The sequence below is a fragment of the Rhinoderma darwinii genome, chromosome 2 (genome assembly GCF_050947455.1).
Source record: "Rhinoderma darwinii isolate aRhiDar2 chromosome 2, aRhiDar2.hap1, whole genome shotgun sequence".
NCBI classification, from domain to species: Eukaryota; Metazoa; Chordata; class Amphibia; order Anura; family Rhinodermatidae; genus Rhinoderma; species Rhinoderma darwinii.
This window is the reverse complement of record NC_134688.1, coordinates 164,221,839-164,241,573: the sequence shown is the minus strand read 5'-3', so window position 1 is coordinate 164,241,573 and position 19,735 is coordinate 164,221,839. Positions and strand designations below refer to the sequence as shown.

Here is a 19,735-nt window from a genome sequence, read left to right as displayed (position 1 = left end):
GCGGCTGCGCGAAAATCACGCAGCCACGCATCATACGCTGCTGACACACGGAGCTGTTATGGACCTTTTACATGCGCAAAACGCCACGTTTTTGCGCGCGCAAAAAGCACACGCTTGTGTAAATCCGGCCTTAGGGTAGGAACACAATAGGCACGAACACTGCGGATTTTATGCAACACATTTTATTGTGGAAAATCCGCAGCGTATTACAGTCGCAGCAGAGAGGATGAGATTTGAACAAATCTCATTCACAGCTTGCAAAAAAAATTGACCTGCAGTGTGGCTTTTTAAGCCGCAGCATGTCAATTTATTCTGTGGAATCGCTGCTCCTCTGTTGCAGAAATGCTGCGGTTCTGCTGCGAAAATCACAAATGAGAAAAAAAAAAAAAAGCACTTTTAGACTTACCCCGGCCGTAGTCCTGGTGACGAGATCCTCTATTCTTAGCGTAGCCCCGCCTCCTGTCATGACGTTTCATCCCATGTGACTGCTGCAGCGGTCACATGGTCTACAGCGTCATCCCAGGAGGCGGGTCTACGTTCAGAAGAGAGAGATGCGTCACCAGGACTACGGCCGGGGTAAGTCTAAAAGTGCTTTTTTTTTTTTTTCTCATTTGTGATTTTCGCAGCAGAACCGCAGCATTTCTGCAACAGAGGAGCAGCGATTCCACAGAATAAATTGACATGCTGCGGCTTAAAAAGCCACACTGCAGGTCAATTTTTTTTGCAAGCTGTGAATGAGATTTGTTCAAATCTCATCCTCTCTGCTGCGACTGTAATACGCTGCGGATTTTCCACAATAAAATGTGTTGCATAAAATCCGCAGTGTTCGTGCCTAGTGTGTTCCTACCCTAAGGCTCCGTGTGTCAGCAGCGTATGATGCGCGGCTGCGTGATTTTCTCGCAGCCGCCATCATTATGACACTCTGTTTGTATGTTTGTAGCACGTGGTGCTTTTCTGTTTTCATTCATTCTTTATACTGCTGCGGAAGTGCTGGGCGTGATTTTCACGCACCCATTGACTTCAATGGGTGTGTGATGCGCGAACAATGCACAAATATAGGACATGTCGTGACTTTTATGCAGCGGACACACGCTGCGTGAAAATCACTGACAGTCTGAACGGCCCCATAGAGTAACACAGGTCCGTGCGAGGCGCGTGAAAATCACGCGCGTTGCACGGATGTATTACACGTTCATCTGAATAAGGCCTAACAATAAGGCCCAGTTCACAGAGTTTTTGGGCCTTGATATTGACTCGGACACTGCGTCAGAATCAGCACCAAACAACTTCCAAAACCACCTCCCATTGATTTAATCTGAAATCAATGGAAGCCAGTCGCGGGAAAAAGAAAAAGCAGCACGTCCTTTCTTGCCGCTGTTCCGCCTTTGACCTCCCATCGAAATCAATGGGAGGCAGAAAATGCATTTTTCGCTGCGTTTTTTGTCTGCTGTCCTCAATCGCCGCGGGCAAAAATGCAGCAAAAAAACAGGGCAAGATAGTGTGGGCAGGTAAAAATCTGACTCAAAATTCTTTAAGGAATTTTGAGGCAGATTTTTTCGGCCTGCAAAATACTCTGTGTGAACAGGGCCATACTTAAACAGCACTTTGAGACATTTTACTCACTGTGTTAGAAGAACTGCTCCCCCTCCAGTCCTCGTCAGGCGATATCTTCGGTCCAGATGTCCAGTCCTTCACCTCCAGGCTCCAGAAAATGGCGGGGATCGTAGAACTCCTGCCGCCGCGCAACAACTGGACTCCTCCCCATCTCCTTACGCAGCTATGCTCTGGAGGAGGCGGAGGAGGAGGAGGAGGAGGAAGCGGAGGAGGAGGCGGAGGCGGGCCAGCAGGTAAGTAGTCTGTGCGCCAGTAGTTCGGCAATATTCTTGTGGTGCGAGCACGAGCAGGTTGCGCGCCGGCATGCCCGGTCGTTCGCGCGTGGGCGCTCGACCGCAACGGCGCGCGCGTTTGAGGTCGAGCGCGCGCGGGCTCGCGTTTGCTGTCGAGCGCGCGCAAGTGGGCGGTGTTTTACGAGAAGGGGGCCCGCAGCTCACGGCGGTGTTTGACGAGAGGGGGGCCCGCAGCTCACGACATTGTTTTGGTGAAAAGAACAGGCCCCATTGCAGGGGCCTGTTTTTTTCTACCAAAGGCAAGTCGCGGCAGTTGCCGGGCTCCCCTTTCAGTTAAGTTTGGCCGGGCCCCCTACAGTAGTACCCCTAATACCCCCCTGATGGCGGCCCTGGGTGTGATGCAGCTTAAAGTGTAGCTAAACGTTTAACAAACTTCTGACATTTCATAGTGACATGTTGTAATGACAGGGATAGGGAAACAGACAAGTGAGCCCTAATCTACCCGCCACTCAGTCCCTGCCTACTTGCAACGACCCGCCCTAGGCGACGGGGTACAACTGGGCGACGGTCCCTACACTCAGTAAGTGCACGACAGACAACCAGACAAGGAAACACAGAACAAAGGAAAACGGGGCAGTTGCCCACGGCAACACCGTGAGCAACAAGAGTAGTAAACGAACCGAGTCAAACCAGGAGAGTACGAGGTGCCAAACGCAGAGCAGGAGAGTAGTGAACAAGCCGAGTCAAACCAGGAGTGTACGAGTTACCAAATGCAGAGCAGAAGAGTAGTCAGTAAGCCAGGGTCAATACGAAGCAGGGACAAGTAGTTCAAGAAGCTGCAGCAGGGCCAGGAAACCAACAGAGAAGAATCACAAGCAAGGAGGAACAGGAAAGGCAGGTATAAATAGACAGAGGGCGGGAGCTAGCTCCGTCTGGCCAGGCTGTGATAGGCTCTCACACTCCTATGCCTGCCATCCTGAGTGGTGGAAGATGGAGTCAGACTCACAGACATAGAAGCAGGTGCAGACTGATTACCTATGGCGTGGATACAGAAGCTGTGCCTGGCAGATCCTTAACACATGTGAGAAGTTTTGATTGGTGGGGGACCGACCACTGAAACCCCCACTAAGCGAAAACTAAGCGAAAATCAATGTATCGGAGGACAGACCCAATAGAATGTCTATGAGCCCGTACACCGATACATTGGATTTCCAGAAAAATCCGAACAGAAACGAAGCGGACCCCCACCAATCAAAACTTCTGACATGTCACTATGACATGTCAGAAATTTGTTAAACGTTTAGCTAAAAAAAAATCTGTACATTAGATGACATTGTAGCTCTGGGGGGGGGGGGGAGACAATGAAATAGCCAGTTGAAAATTATTATTGAATCCGCTTCATAAAATATAAGAGCGCAGGACACAGACTGGTTGGAGGCTCTATGCAATGCAGGGGCACAAGTTACTGTGCAATGCTTTTAGGCCATGGTTTGTTCACTGATGGCAGATACAATGCTTTTGGATACAATTATGTGGGCGTTGGCATCTTCCATCATGAAATAGGTAATGTGATCGACTTTGTAGGGTTAGGAAGGAGTTTTTTTCCCTGTAAGGCAAAATTTACCATGTTTTTTATTTTTCCATGAGCCCTTAGACCACTTATTCCTTACTCCTAAATAATCTTTTCATTGTCATAGATTGGAGCATAGTCTAGGTCCATTGTTTTTAATTTGACAAGGTGTTGAATTGTTTTTGGAGTTAACCAAATTTCCTCTTGTCTAGAAACTTTGCCTTTACCATTCACCCTAATGTAAAGGAAATAGACTAACAATAGGTTTCATGAAATGGACATCAATAGGGGAACTTCTCTTTACTTTATTTTTTTGCTGTGTGCACAATAGAGCAAAACTGTAAGGCCAGGACAACACACGCAGTATTTGGTGCAGTTTTTGGCTCCGTTTTTTTTAGCCAAAGCCTGAAGTGGATCCAAAAGGAAGGAAAGGTATAAAGAAAAGACTAATACATCTCCTTTCTTTTTTGTCCACTTCTGTGCAAAACTGCATCAAAACTGTGCGTGTGGTGCTGGCCTAAAGGGCACCCATAGAGGTGCATGGGCCTCCAATTTCATATGGAAACATATTAAGGAGTTTTTCTGTCAATATCTGTACTAATCCTACGGAAAAAAATAATGTGGTATGCTCCATTGGATGTCTCTTAAATGTCTTTTTTTTTGCCCCAACCTCGCCACTAGCTACTACATTGTAATAAAGATAGGTGAGAGCCAAGACAGTTAGAAAAAGGCTATATATGAGTACATTTTGTATATGTAGAAGGCTTCTAAAACTAATACATAGTCTTAGGAAACTGAAGGAGTTAATTTTGGTCTTCAGGTGCAGCCAGTGCAGATGAGTATAGCTATGTATCCCTCTGACACGCTATAAAGCCTGGGAGAAATAAAAGACAGCATGATTATAGTGGATAGCACTTTGCTAAGAGCACTGTTGAAAAGATGCTATTAGTTGTCTGAAAGTCTATATTTCCATTTGCTGCTAAATCAAATGCAAAGTGCTCCACACAAAAAGGGAATATTTAAGGGACCAGTTATAGGGTTTTGATTATGACCTGCTACTCTTTAATAAGGCATTTGAAGTAGTACATTCTGATTGTGACAATTAAACTCCTATTCAATTTGTTTTTAGGCAACGGGATATGCAACTGTGGAAATTGTGAATGCTGGGAAGGATGGAATGGTAATGCCTGCGAGATATGGCTTGGAAGTGAATACCCCTAAACACAAGATATAGTAATTGTTTTAAAAAGTGTTCTTTTATTATAATATAGACTGCTATTGAACACACACAATAGTGGAGTATATACACCGCATCATCTGACCTGCTTAATCCGACTGTTCTAAGTCTGTCATTTTGTAGAATTCACTTAATTTAGATATTTTTATGAGTACAGGGAATAGAAGAGATTGCTTTATTGCATAATTTACATGGTTGTCAGAATATCACATCATCACTCCATGCTAAATGAATAAAAAGAAGCCTGCTGGCATAGTATGGTAGGTATACGCAATTACAAATACCCAGATGTGAGTCTGTAACCCAGCGATGATGATAATGACCAGTCTCATCCAGGACACTTCCATTTTTTAAATGGGTCATGTCTTTGGATCAGATAGTTTGCCGAAATAGTTGTTTTTACACTAATCTGATGATAGATAACCTGATGTACAATAAACTGTACTGTCTGTAATAAAGAGATGGTTCTATGTATTGCTATTTTAATAAATATTACATAACATGTGTCTTGTTTGCTTTTTGTTTATACTTTCAATGTTAGGGTTAGCCCAAAATATTATTATTACTAAATCACACCAGGCTGGATGATGCTTAGTACTTGAGTTCTGTTTTCTTTAGACACATGGATTGGTTGACGACTGGTTAAAGCTGATGACTTATGTGCTCTAGTTCTATCACAGTATCATAATTATATATAAATTAAATGTTTTGTGATATATTGTCATAGACATCTGTCTGCCTCAGGTCATCTTATTTCTATATCAGATACTATAAATGACGATAACACTTTGTAATATAGTTTTATGATATGGGGCATTGTTGGCAATATACAAGCTATGTTGTATTTATGTATTACTCACTGTGGTCCAGCTCAGGGTTTCGGTTGTCAGAATCATATTTTCCTTGCATGACAGATAGAGTTGAGCTGTGGTTACAATGCAAATCTGCTTCAGGGAGATCATTACAGCTGAGACTTCAGCTGCTCTATACTGAATCATAAGCTTGAATGAATTATACTTATTATCATTGAATTTTCTAAAACTCTAAAAATGAAAGTGTTTTACTAAATGCAATAATTTACAATATAAATAAAACACAGTCAAAATCAAACACAATACAATTCTGGGATCTACATAAAAAGGAAAAATCAGCCTTGGTAATGACTTTGTGTTGGTGGACTAGTTACAGTAAAAATCTATAATTAAGATCAATAATTATCTTGTTTCTAAAAGGTTTTGGACAAGTACTTATTATACAGTTCAAGCACAATGTGGTGCACAGTAACATGTGCCTCAACAAGTATTGGCATATCTCCATATTACTCTAAGTGCACTTTTGACGTTACCTGTCGCTATGTGTGGGCGTACATTATTATGATCCACTTCTACATAAGGCTCCCACACAACCATCATGTTGGATGTTATCTAATTATCTTCAGGTACTACAATTAGGAACAGATATAAACTTCATAAATAGCAAACCAATTGAGAGGCATCCTACACTTCGACAATATAGACAGATAGTTTTATAGTTAGTTGGCTAATAACTAGTAGACTTCTAGTAGTAGCTATGTTCATAAAGTAATAATGGATGTTAAATTAAAATATCTAAAAAAAATTGCAGGAAAAATGAAGAAAAATAAAATGTTGATGTTGTAAACCTCATCCCCCATTTTATAGATTAGTACATTTATTAACTTTGTCTTTTCTACTGATTATCCAGGGCACAAATTATCTCATTGGCTACAAATCCTAAACCTGGTAAATCGATTCCACCATCTGTATTTAGTTTTACAGGTCATGGTGATACGGTAAAGATGAGGTTAAAGGTAAACAAAATCAACTCACATGTCACTAAGCAGGCAGTATATGGGCTTGCCCACACATAGCGGAATTTCTGCGTATTATTCTTCCGGAATTGCGGACGGAAAATATGCAGCAGAATACAATAGCAGCAAAGTGGGTGAGATTTAACAAATCTCATCCACATGCTGCGTAAAGATTCCGAGAAAAAATTTACCTGCGGTGTGTATTTTCCGTACCGCAGCATGTCAATTGTTGCTGCGGAAAGTGAACTAAATTGCTGCGTTTTTCAGAGGAGATGTCTCCATCTCCCAGCATTGAGAAAAATGCAGCAAAATCCGCACCATTTTCTGTAGTGGAATGTCTGCTACTTTCAGTGGAATTGCTGCAGAAATGTTCTGCAGCAATTCCTTTACGCGTGGACAAGCCCTTAGTTTGCAAGTCGAAAAACAAGCAGTAGGTGTAACGTCTGTGGTCGCTGACCACGAACTCCTTCCAGTCGACGACCTTCTCCTCAGAGATGTCTGCACATACAGCCATCCTGTTCCACAGTGACCATCAGGGTGCGCTGGCGAGCTCAGTCCAGACTTAAGAAGCCAGAGCGCACGCATGTGGGAGATTGAGCTGATTGCACCCAGAGCACACTGGGCTATAAGAAGGTCCCAGCCCCATCCTCTCATGCCTGAGTGTTGTTGTCGTATCCTAAGTTTGTCTTGCAAATGGTCCCCTAGAGTTTCCTGCTCCCTGTGTTCCCTGTTCCTGTAACCTGTAACCTATATCCTGATCTAGTGCTGTGCTGAGCTGTAGCCGTGCTGTGCTGTATACTACGCCTGTCCTGCTACTCCACGCCTGATGTCTACCTGCTGCCTAGTCCCAGCCAAGCCTGCCTTGCTACTGTCCGAGCTGCCACAGGTACCCTATATGTGGTTTTGAAGTTATCTATGTCCCATTCTTTCTGCTATATGAACAATAGACTCTGACCTGTGCCCTGTTGGCCAGCTGCCATACCACCAAGGCGGTAGGGCCCAATGGGTCCACGAATCATACGTGACAGTAGGTATGTGAAATGCTGATTGTCAATATGTTGCACCTGTGATAATCTGTTGCACCTGTCAATATTTCTGCATCCTGCTGGTGACATCCGCTCCTTAAACTAGTAACAAAATATGTTAATTATCTTTTTAGTTGATGTTTAGAAATAATCCTAATAAAGACTTATAAATTGCTCACTGTCCCTTTAAATTAGTCCACAAGTGTTTATGAAATATAGAAAAGCTTGAGCTCGGAATGGATATACTAAAGTTTTAATCAAACAGTACATAGGGTCTTTGCCATGATAGAAGTGGAAATTCCCTTTTCATCTTGATTATTTGATATTTTCATATTTGGAGCTATTTTGATCAGAGCCCCTGCCCCCAGAGAAGCAGCTGTGAGCATCATTTCCTCATATTTCATTATAGGTATATTGTTTAGAGGTTATAAGTTCTGATTAAAATAAAAATATTTTAGAAATAAAATGAAAATGTTCAGTTAAGCCATAATACATTTCCACATGGTGCTTGAATAGGAAAAATGGTGTCCATAGTGATATTTTACTAGTTAGCCCAGGCATGCAACATATGTAAGATAGATTTACATACAGGTAGTGAAAGTTCCTTACAGAATTTCCCTTTACTGCTGCTACAGGCCTTTCTGTAGTCTCCCCCTGGTTCTATGCACTTTGGAGGGATGTTCAGATTTGGTCATTTCTTTGTGGCACCATGCCTATTGACTGTCCACAGTGTTCTATGGTATGCCAAATATCTTTTTGACATTATTTTATACTACTCTCCCGTATTAGCTATTGATGAGTCACTTTTCGAAAGGATTGTATTGTTATAGAAAAAACTCTGAACATATGTGGATCGCCATTCCACATCCACCTCCCGAGAATGATATCTGAAACATAACAGACAGCAAAAGGTATTGGAATGTATAGTCAACTTGTACTGTGGGCCAATACATTTTGCTAGCTGAGTATGGAATTAGGGTGTGCCATCTTGGCACTGCACAGAGTACAAGTCTTTAGGTGCCATCAGTTAAATCCTATACAAATGCTGGATATTAGCAATGCTAATTGGGTTGCTAGGTGTGGTGTGTGTTCTTGCAACCAAACAACAAATGTCAGCAAAAAGAGGATAATCTATATGTAGATGACTGGCAGCCTGTTAATCAGAACTGTATGAGGCAACTACTAGCGCCAAGTGATCAACACCAATTTATGGTTAAACCTTGTTGGTTCTCCAATTGTCAGGGGCAAATTGAGTATTTTTAATTGCGTTAAATTCTGGTTTCCAAGCGGAGCAGAGAAAATGGCCCCCTTGCAGACTATTGGTAAGGGTCTATTCATACTGTGTTTGCAGTGTACATTGGGCGGATACGTGGGAAATGCTCCAGACGTATATGCTTAATGTGTCTATAGGGCCCAAGAGTGTCTTTTTGGCATACTTATGGCCGACATAGCGTCGGCATACTTTTTTTTTTAAGTATTGAAAAATGTAACACAAAACAAACAGGCAGGAAAATTGATTTTACATTAAAAATAGTATTCTCTCCTTTGGTCTGTACTCTTCCCTTCTTTCTTTATGTGCCTGTTTTTGTGTGCTAATTTACCCCTTATTGCCTTATGTATTGCATTATGTATTGTAGGGCTGCTAGATTTTTACAGATTGACTAGTACTTAAATTGACTGTTTCAGATTTTTATGTATGTAGGAGGGACTTTGTTTATCATTGGCTTGTCATTTCCCCTTATGTTTTATTTTATTTAATTTTTTGATCCATAATAAAAGATTTATACTATATTTATACTACATTGATTTTTCTGCCTGTTTGTTTTGAGTTGGAGCTCAAAGTGCTTTCACCAGGCAGGACCTGACATTGCTGTCCCTTGCCTATAGAAGTGTATTGAAAAGTGTAGCCAACTACGCTATTTAATATAGAGGAATACTGCAAAAAAATACAAACCTGTTTTTGCAATGGAAGTCAATGGGCAAAGGATTCCACTGTACTATATTGTAGCACGTTGGTGGCTTCTGGGGATTATTTCCCAACATCTACCGCCGACGTACACTGCAAACGTAGTGTGAATATAGCCAAACCCAGGATAATATCTAGTATTTCTGGTGGTTTGGAATGGTGCAGGGATTAGTGGAGGTGATTTAGGGTAGGAAAATGTAGCTATAATTAATTTTTATTTAATCTTAAGTAATTCCAGTTTTTTTGTTATACGGGTCAGAGCTTTGTTTTTATGATACAGAGTTCCAAATTCCCTGTTACCCTTCACATAGCAATATGCTGTATTTACATGATAACATGATTTTGCAGCCACCACTATGGGAGCTCGCTGCATAGGGATTTATTCACTTTCCACTGCAGTGAGCTTACCCTAGTGGCAGCAGAAATACTTTTATAGCTTAAAGAAGCACTCCAGGTTTTTTTTTTCTTTCTATCATTAGATATCTATCCCCTCAATATATAGTCAATGAGTATTGCCTTATTTAGAAATTCCTTCCTATCTGAATTCTTCTCTTTAGTTGGGTCATGTGACCTCACTCTGACCTGATAAAATCTACAGCAGTTAATGTATTTGAGAGTCAGCCTCTTCACTTCCTGATTTATGGACTGTACCAAACAGGTTCTCCACAGAGAGGATACAGATGAGCAGACACATAACTGTCCGACAGCTATAAGTCAGGAGGCTGTGCTGCATCCTCCTTCATTATAACTGTATGATAGTTATGTGTCTGCTCATCAGTAGTTGGTGACAGTTGTTTCTGTATCCCCTCTGTGGAGAACCTGTTTGGTACAGTCCATAAATCAGGAAGCGAAGAGGCTGACTCTTATCTACATTAACTGCTGTAGATTTTAGCAGGTCAGAGTGAGGTCACATGATCCGACTGAAGAGAAGAATTCAGATAGAAAAAGGAATAATTAAATAAAGTAATACTCGGTGAGTATATATATATTGGGAGGATAGATACCTAATAATATATATATTTAAAAAAACTGCTTCTTTAACTTGGTTTGTCATGAACAGCTCAGATGGGGGTTAAAGGCACTAGGAACCCCCCCTAAATGTGCCCCTGCGTGTGTACAGAAGATGAGGGGGCTCTCACTGGAATTCACTTTATAATTATGTCTTATACTCTAAATATGTCTCTATAACATGGTTTCCTATGGAACATGTGTACAATTTCTCCATATGTATCAACAGGAAAACCTCTGTGTGCCTCCATATGACATTGAACTCTTTGAGCCTGTATGTACAGTACAGGCCCAAGGACTTGGAGCTTCTGCAGAGCCATAATATGTCTGTGTTCACGAGGCCTAATTCAATGTAACTTAATTTTGCTGATCTTGTTGCTACATTATGCAGTTTATTCCAACTATACATACTCATATGGAATACTTAACATATTGAATGCCAAGTTTATTAATGTAGCTGAGCTGAATTTGTCACCATGTGTTATCTGTGTTTTTCCATAGGTCTCAAATTAAACCAAAAGAAACAGTTCAACAACACATTTAGCACTCTCTCGGTACTAACATTTCATGACCCATCTCCATCTGTATGCAAGTTTATAATCCGAAATGATTTCATATATGAGAATATTATACTATTATTTTATTACTTTCTGTGTACATGCGATATATCATCATTCTTTAGAAAATTGACTTCAGTAGAAAAAAGAAGGTTTATTGAATTCTAAAACATGACAACATTTCAAACAAGGGACAATACATGAACAAAACATGTTAGATGTCAGTAAAGAAAATCATTCTCCACTTTGAAGAAAGCTTTAAAATCTACCCTCCGACCATGTAACATATTACAGAAGCTTATAATGTGCACTTGCTAGTCATGTATGCATGTTATATATAAATATATATGTGTGTGTGTGTGTGTGTGTGTGTGTGTGTGTGTGTGTGTGTGTGTGTGTTTGTGTGTGTGTCAATGAACATGGATGACAAAACTTATGACAAATTATTTTGTGTTTTCTGTGATAGTATAAAACATTTCCAAGTCCAAATATCTACAATTACATGTTAGTCATATGGATGTCATTTCCCCTCAGCAGGTTACCTGACATTTTGGGGGTTACCTTTGCACATTTTGTGCAGATTACAGAAGCCATCTTTGAAGTGCAGGTCAAAAAAGCAGTGAGTTGAATAGTGTTATGTTGCCTCCTCTACTCTGTTTTTGTGTTGCTTTTCATAAATGCCTTTTGGTCCAAGTTCCTCCAAGTTTCATAGTAATTTGGTAGATATATTGCAAACTATCCTGGGAGGAAACATAGTGCAGTGTACATCGCTCACCTTGGGAAGTTAGAAGTCCTGTCCTGGTCTCCCCTCTATCTTACATATTCTAATGTAATGTTAAAGCTGGAGGTTCCCGCCAATTTCAAAAGGATTGCCCAACCACATAATATATACTGGAGAAGTCTGACTGTTCTTCAAGTTTATCGTTGGGGGAAAAAAAAGGATCTGGCATGTTGGATTTCGAGGAGATAAGCACGGCTAGTGTTATCTGGTAGCGTCTTACTTCCCTATTGAAATAAACATTCACTCTTGGACCAGATTATACATGTTTATGAGGGGTCGGGGAAGGTAACCATCCCTGAAGACATATTAAAGGATAAATAATGCAATCTGACAATTGCATACAAAGTAACTACACTGGTACAATGTCAGATCTCAGTGGCTACACTTATCAGACTGGCTGCAGAGAATCGTTGCGTATTTTCCGTCCGGAATTGCAGATGGAAAATATGCAGCAGAATACAGTAGCATCAAAGTGCGTGAGATTTAACAAATCTCTTATTTTTCGGACCGCAGCATGTCAATCCCCGCTGTGGAGAGTGGACTAAATTGCTGCGTTTTTCAGAGGAGATATCGCCATCTCCCAGCATTGTGAAAAACATAGCAAAATACGCGCCATTTTCTGAAGTTAAAAATGCAGGAAATTGTGTGTTTTTGCCTCAGCGAAAAGTCTGCTACTTTCAATGGAGTTGCTGCAGAAATTTTCTGCAGCAATTCCGTTACGTCTGGACAAACCCTAAATGTTCACGTGTTCTAAAACAGTGCTGAATGCCAGCCAATCTAACTTCAAGATGAAAGCGGGGAACCCCACGTTTACAGGTATGACAACTGTTGAGGGCCCCATTAAAAATTGTGCAGGGACTTGATATATTTAAAAATGTTGGACAGTTTTGTTTTTTGAGTTTCCTTATCCTGAACCAACAGGACTAACTTGTACAGCCACCTGAGCCAAAGGCTCACACTAGTGGTATAAAAAAATAAAAACAAAATAAAATAAAATTGTAGGGCTTCAGGTAAGTCCTCTGCGATGCAATGTCATGTTGGATTTCTTGTTTAATATTTCAAAAACACACAAAATAAAGCATAAGTATAATTTTCCTGTGTTCATTTGACATTTCTATTCTTATCCCTAAGCTATATTGTGTACAGTGAATGATCCATAGCAGACAAATACCATTGTCTCAGTAAAGCAACAATGACATACACAACCTCTCTGGAATGACAAAATGCAGGGAAGCCAAAGGCATTGTTTCCTGACATTCAGCTCTGTTCTTTACATGCTTTATTTTAGTCAAATAAACAACATAAAGAATCTATTAACTAAGGATTATGGCAGAGCTGTAGAACTGTATTATATACATTTACTAAACAGTGAAACTAAAGATTTTTACCTATAATATTTAAAATGGTTATCTACTTTGGACAATCCATTTTTGTTAGAAGGGTCTGCGAAAAACCATTTGCAATTTCATTTTAAAAGGACAGTGATGTCAATTTTAGCTACTTTAAAATAATAATGTATTATTAGTGCATGGTATTGCATTTTTCTTAATTCAATTATTTTATATGAATTTATTTTGGGTTATTCTGTATTTATGTATTTATTCAAGGCAATCCTCAAAGGAACCGCTTACCACCCTCCTTTCACAACATATTATACTTTACACAAGAATTTATGGATTGTGGTAGTGGAGATGGCCAGTGACCTTGCCAGTCCTCCATAGATAACCCTGCCCCCTGACTCAGGTCTGTACCCACTGTTTTGCTTCCTATCTTGGCCTCGCAGTAAAATAGCTCTGTTATTCTTTCAGATACCCTCCAAATACTAGTAGTGGTAACATATAGTTTAACAGAAGGATGTAAAAATAATACTCTTTGTACCAGTCTGGAGTTTTACCTGTCTGGCCACTAGATGTTAGCAAATGTGAAAAACTGCAATACTCTATAATTTATTTTTACATGGATAGACATCATTGTAAACAAGTAAACTTGAACACAACGTTAACTTTTGGCTGTCTGTCAGAGAGGAGAGCTATCCTGACAGTCAATCAAGGATGAGGTGGCCTCAATTTACTGGTTGGTGCTCAGCCAATCAGAGAAGAAAAGCTATTCCTGCAGCCCATCAGGGATGAGATAGCCAGAGGAGCAGGAGAGGAACATGAAGTTGACTACTGGCGGTGTGCAGATGGACACAAGAACTATGCCTGAAGTAAATCAATTAGTCACAATAATAATAGAGATGAGAGGAGTGGAACTTCCTCACCAATGTGAATTAACTTTATGTATTATATTTTATTTACAGTCATTAAATAAATATTCTATATAATTACCATTAAATATAATAATATAGCGGAGGGCTTGGAATATAAGTCTATGATTTACCATTAGTTATATTATATAATTAGGTCCATTTTACACAGGGTTTTTAATTACCTCAGTGTCCTGATATAAACCAATGGCTAAATGTGTTAGTTCACTTACTAATTTTTCTTATTTTTTTATGTTAAATGAACTAAACTAAATGATGTCTTTCTCCGGAGAGGTATGACCCTTATTTTATACAAATATTTGTAACAAAAATATTTAAAAATAGGCATTTTTGTAAGTTTTTTTTGAAAATTAAGAATATTCTTGTATAATTTCTGCAGATGAGCGAATAGATTCAACACAAATCCAATTTAGCCCATATTTTTGTATTCGCCAAAATCTGAATCTTTTGGAATTTGTGGAACGTGAATCGCGAAATAATGGCGATCGCCGATTATTAAATGGAGGCCGCTGATGGCTGTGCCCGGTCATGTGCCCCTCCATCAGTGGCCATGTTCAGAATGTCATACAATTTGTGGAGAAGGCTGTATTAGTAAGTGGCTCATAATGCTGTTTCCCACGCATTACTGAACATAAACATAAAGTGGCCAATCGCGTGAGCCCTAGAAGATATCAGTGAGTCAGACACTCGGGGCACTTATGATTAGCAGCAAATTTATTCACACTGGATCGGACCCGAAACAAACTTTGGGAAATTTGCTCATCCCTAAAAGTTTCTTTTACAGTTCTACTTTCTATAATGTTTATACAATAGCACGAGTCAAGCAATCTGCCTATTTTTACAGTCTTTTTCAATTTTTATACATTTAGTTATGATATAGATGACCCTGAATTCTTCAGTTTGTGGATTGAATTTTTTTTTGGGGTTGGGGGGGGATATGTCTATTCTCTTAGTAATCTGAACTGGACTTTCGTAAGTCTATTTTTTTTGTTGAGCTGAATGGGTGACCTCTTCAATTAATTTGAAAATGGGTTTTCGAAACCAGCTAACCCCTTTTAAGGGTGGTTTTACACTTGCAGATTTTCTGCCCGGTAACGAGATCCGATTGCCGATAACAGCATATTGATCGGTTCTTGTTTTGTTTATGGAGCGAACGTTAATATGATTGTACGTCCCCATACAGATTGCATTTTGTCGACTGCACATCCCCTGTTTACATAAGGAGATGTTCTGCCGAAAATCAACCATGTTTTCAGCAGTATAAACAATGCAATCAGCCGACAAACGTGCATTTTCTCTTTTTACAGTTGATAGCTGCCCAGTTTACAGGGCAAGCATCTGGAACGAGCATTTGTACAAGCGCTCGTTCCGCCACTCATTTGCCCTCGGAACAGGGCCTTTAGATCATTACATTTTCCTTCCCTGGTAGAAATGCTGTATTATCTCACTGTATAATGTATGAAGATTTTACATCCACAGAAGAAACATATGAAGAATTGTCCTCCGACTGTCAGTTACAGCATTGTAATATTATAAAATTGCATATTATAAGAGAAATTGGCAAAACAAAACAAAAAATAATGCGTTACCTCCGAGGAAAAAGATTAATTAAAAAGATTGTTTGAGATTAACAGCGGCACTTTATTCATGGGCTTTGTCTGGTAATGCAGCTCAGTCCTATTCAAATGAATGGGCAGCAATACCAAACACAGCCCATGGCACAAAAGAATTGTACTATTTCTATATAAAAAAAAAAGTGCACCCGTTTTACTAATCTCAGACAAGCCTGTTAATAACAATAACCGATTAAAGTATTCTTAATTTAAACAAATATATCAGAAAAAACGTTTAATAAGAAAATAATTGTTGATGTATAATGATAACATTCCATTGTTACAAGATTGTACAAACAGATATTAATTCTATATCTAAACCCAATTATCCCATTCTAACTTCTTTGCAAGGGAAAATAGGCTTCTGTTGCAATGAGTGGGGGTTTTAACAATACAGTTAGAATCATACATGACAAACGTATGTGCATTCTGGGACTGTGCACCGACATGCATGTTTGGAAGAGTATAAGTTTCCATATGTAATTACAAAATTAACAATATAATTCTACTATTCAGCACGTAATACACATTACATTTTAAAGTTGATTTGTATTTCCATTTGTGGTCAATATCTTCCCACCCGCAATTACATCTTCTCAAAGACACATAACATGAGGATAAACATAATTTTATTACACTCTTTGGTATGTTTTGGGAAACATTTTTTATAGTAAATATGACTTGCCTGTGATGACTTTTAATTGTGTTTGGTGCAAGCCCTTTTTGAATGTTCTACTATATGAAAATTGGTGAATTGGTTTATTCCATCTTTGTATAAATCCTTTTATTAAATATGTTGCAATTGTGTATACAACAAATGATAATAAACACAAACGGTACAATGCCGACAAACGCTTTGCATATACTGTATGTATGTAAATTTAGTAACACATACCAACGCGTCTTAATACACATAGCTTACTACATGCAGATCATCAACACACTCTTCCCATGCAACAGATGAGACATTAAATTAAGAAAAACTAAGAAAATATACACAGACAACAAATGTGTAATTGTACTACAGAAAATAAAAATCCAATAGGACATCCATTCAGAAAGAAAAAAATGATTTCTTACACAACCCGTATAAACATAATAAACAAAAAAGATTCACATTCACATATAACATATTAGTCATTTACAAAAATAAATTCAGCCTTGATTTCAACCAGTCAACTGGTTCTCTGGGCACGCAGCCCGTCATGTAGAGTTTTTTCGAATGACAATGAACTAGGAATACGTATCTGACGTCGGGACACCAGCCCCACATAGGTTATATTGAAACATGTTGTGCAATTTTACTCATGTCGCTAAGTATGAACATAGAAGAGGATCTTTGCTAATGTGCTTCAGCTTCACTATCATGACGGGAACAAGCATTTCTATCTACATGAAATAACGTGAAAGTGGTGATTAGGCTTTGTGTATTGTGACTAGCAGCACAGCAAATTTCTTCTGAACAGTCGGAGCAGCTCTCTTTAAATCATCGTGAAAATTTTAGAATGAGACGACTGACAATAAATCTTTCATAAGCCAAATATGTTGTTTTCATAAACAGGTAGAAGACACCATGAATAAAAGAAAAGAAAGACAAGAATTTATAATACAATGTTTCTCACAGACACAGTGCAAAGGAGATTGTGAAAAAAGGAAAATATACCCGTTTATGCCAATTAGGAAAGAAAAACAGATTAGTAAATTTGCCCCACCTAAGGTTTCCAGACAAGAAGGTCATTTTGGTCCTGTATGCGATTCTCATGGACGCATGTCCTACCTATGCTACAGAATGACCTTGCCGATATCTCGGATAGGGTGAACAACCCACAAAGTGTAGTAATTATTATATGTGAGGAACCAATTGCCATTGTGAAAAACACTTCACGTGACAGACATACAGTAGGCACCTTATGACTTCTGGTTCGCTTGAAAGTTCTGGTTTTGTGTAAAATATGCCACAACCTAAGCAAGGCACCTTTATCATGTAAATTCTGGTTCCTGAAAGTATTAGGAGTGTGTAAGATTTGGTATGGAAATTAAGATCACTGGACTTTGCATGCTTACCTAAAATATTTAATTTACTGGTCCAGTCTTATCAAACAGGAAATATCAAATTATTATAAGTTACTACAGAACTTGCATTGCTGTTGCAAAAAAGGGACACAACAAACAACGTGCCCATGCTAAGCAAAATAAAACTGCAGGAACCGCCAGAGATGGGAATGACCTTAAACATGAGACAGTCATTTGGTGAGCTGGACCAGCACTTAACCTATAAACCCACTAGTTACTTGCAGCATCACCGAGGCACTAGTGAATCAATAGGCTCAGTTCTGGTGGTTTGGCTTAGCCCATGAAATATCTGCCTCCTCTGTGAGTGGGCTACAGGTGCAATTTAATAAAAAACAGGAAGGACTACATTTTTCAAAGGAGAATTACTGTAGGTAGCGGAACATTTGTTAATCATATTGATATATATATATATTTATTTTATCATGAGGAATCATAGATGAAAAATGAGCCTTAATTCAGGCCTACAAGGCCTACAGAGTTCTATGGACCCACCATCTTAAAAAACAAGTGGGTCTTGCTTACTGGCTAAGGCAAATGTTACCATTACCAGCAAGCCTGTGATATGTATAAAACACACACAAAAAGGAAAGTATAGGGAGTGTCAAACACTAGTCGCAGCCTACTTCCCACTGGGTGTGTTTGACATATGTCCCTCTAGTATTTAACGCCAACCTGCACAGCACAAAACCTGTTGCCACACTTGACCAGTATATATGTCCTACTCATTATAGACATGGTTTAGAAGAGCTTTTTGAAGGCTTCCTGATTCCCTGATTGCTTTCAGAACTAAGCCACCTGAAACATTCAAGTTCTAGAGGAACGCAATCCCTGCAAAAGGTCACAGACATTGTTGCAAGCAGCCTCGTAAAAAAGGTTAGAGAAATCCATTATAGCGCAGTTTTACAGCGTCTAACTAGAAATTACTTAATATTTGTGTGCTACAAAATAGAACTTAAACATATGGATTTCGCTGTAATTGGACTCAAAAGGGGGTTAGGGTAATTGGCAGCAGGCAAGGTATCAAGTGTACTTGTGAAGTATGTCATTCACATGAAGTGTCACAGTCACAGATAAGATATTAAAAAAGGCATTCCATATCTGGTAGGGCATTCCATGGTCTGAGTTTAGCTGGTTCCCCAGGTTTCTTCTTGTGGAGGGAGGAGGTACACACTGAGTTTTATCCATCTTCAACATGTTGGTTTCCGAAACAGCAAAGAGCCAGTGCGTAGTTCACTTTTTGTCTACAAACACTGGAGTGTGGACAGTCTGGTGTGGATAAATGCTCAAGTGTGCCAAGGGCTCAGTAAGTCACAACAACCTTGGGGGTCTGGCTATGATGTCTTACTCTTAGTGACTGGTTTGCCCCCGTTCATTATTGCAGCTGCACTTGTGCTTTTACTTGGTGTCACACGGGCCTTTGGCACTGTCTCTCCAACATCATGCAAGGACGGTTCTCTGTACATGGCAACTGAAATAAAGAAAGCAAGCTTGAAATATATACATTGTAACGGTTTCAGATAGTTTAGCAAGTGAAATGAGAAAGACACACAGATGGACAGATAGATAGATAGATAGATAGATAGATAGATAGATAGATAGATAGATAGATAGATAGATAGATATCCATTAAAAATTTTGCATTTTTTTTAATGAAAAATAATTACTGTTTCGTAGTCCATGAAAAATAGAATGATATTTTTAGGACCTGATTTGAATTATAACGAAAACTAAATAGAGTTTCCTTTAGGCTATGTAATATCTTATTACCAGATACCGAAATCTAATAATCAGAACAACATTTTCAGATTAAGCTCTAGGATATACAGTAGATATCAGTAACATATACCAAGGAGCTTTATCACTACTGAATTCACAAAATTCAATTACCTTTTATAACTGAGTGATGCCCAAGACATGTTGTGATAATTATAAAATATAATAATTAATGTTCAGCTATGTAGATA

At 39.2% G+C, this 19,735-nt stretch overlaps 2 protein-coding genes across 3 annotated transcripts in view; one reads left to right on the top strand and one right to left on the bottom strand.

The window, feature by feature from the left end:
- The window catches only part of ITGBL1 (integrin subunit beta like 1), a 336,244-nt gene extending 331,092 nt beyond the window's left edge, over nt 1-5,152 (top strand). Inside the window, exon 11 of the mRNA XM_075852439.1 lies at nt 4,547-5,152. Within this exon, the coding sequence (XP_075708554.1) occupies nt 4,547-4,638 (92 nt within the window). The 3' untranslated portion in view covers nt 4,639-5,152. The remainder of the gene's footprint in view (nt 1-4,546) is intronic.
- Nucleotides 5,153-11,369: 6,217 nt separating this feature from the next.
- The window catches only part of FGF14 (fibroblast growth factor 14), a 606,232-nt gene continuing 597,866 nt past the window's right edge, over nt 11,370-19,735 (bottom strand). For both annotated transcript variants that reach the window (XM_075852440.1, XM_075852441.1), the window contains exon 5: nt 11,370-19,239. In XM_075852440.1, coding sequence (XP_075708555.1) covers nt 19,103-19,239 — 137 coding nt within the window. In that variant the 3' untranslated portion in view covers nt 11,370-19,102. The remainder of the gene's footprint in view (nt 19,240-19,735) is intronic.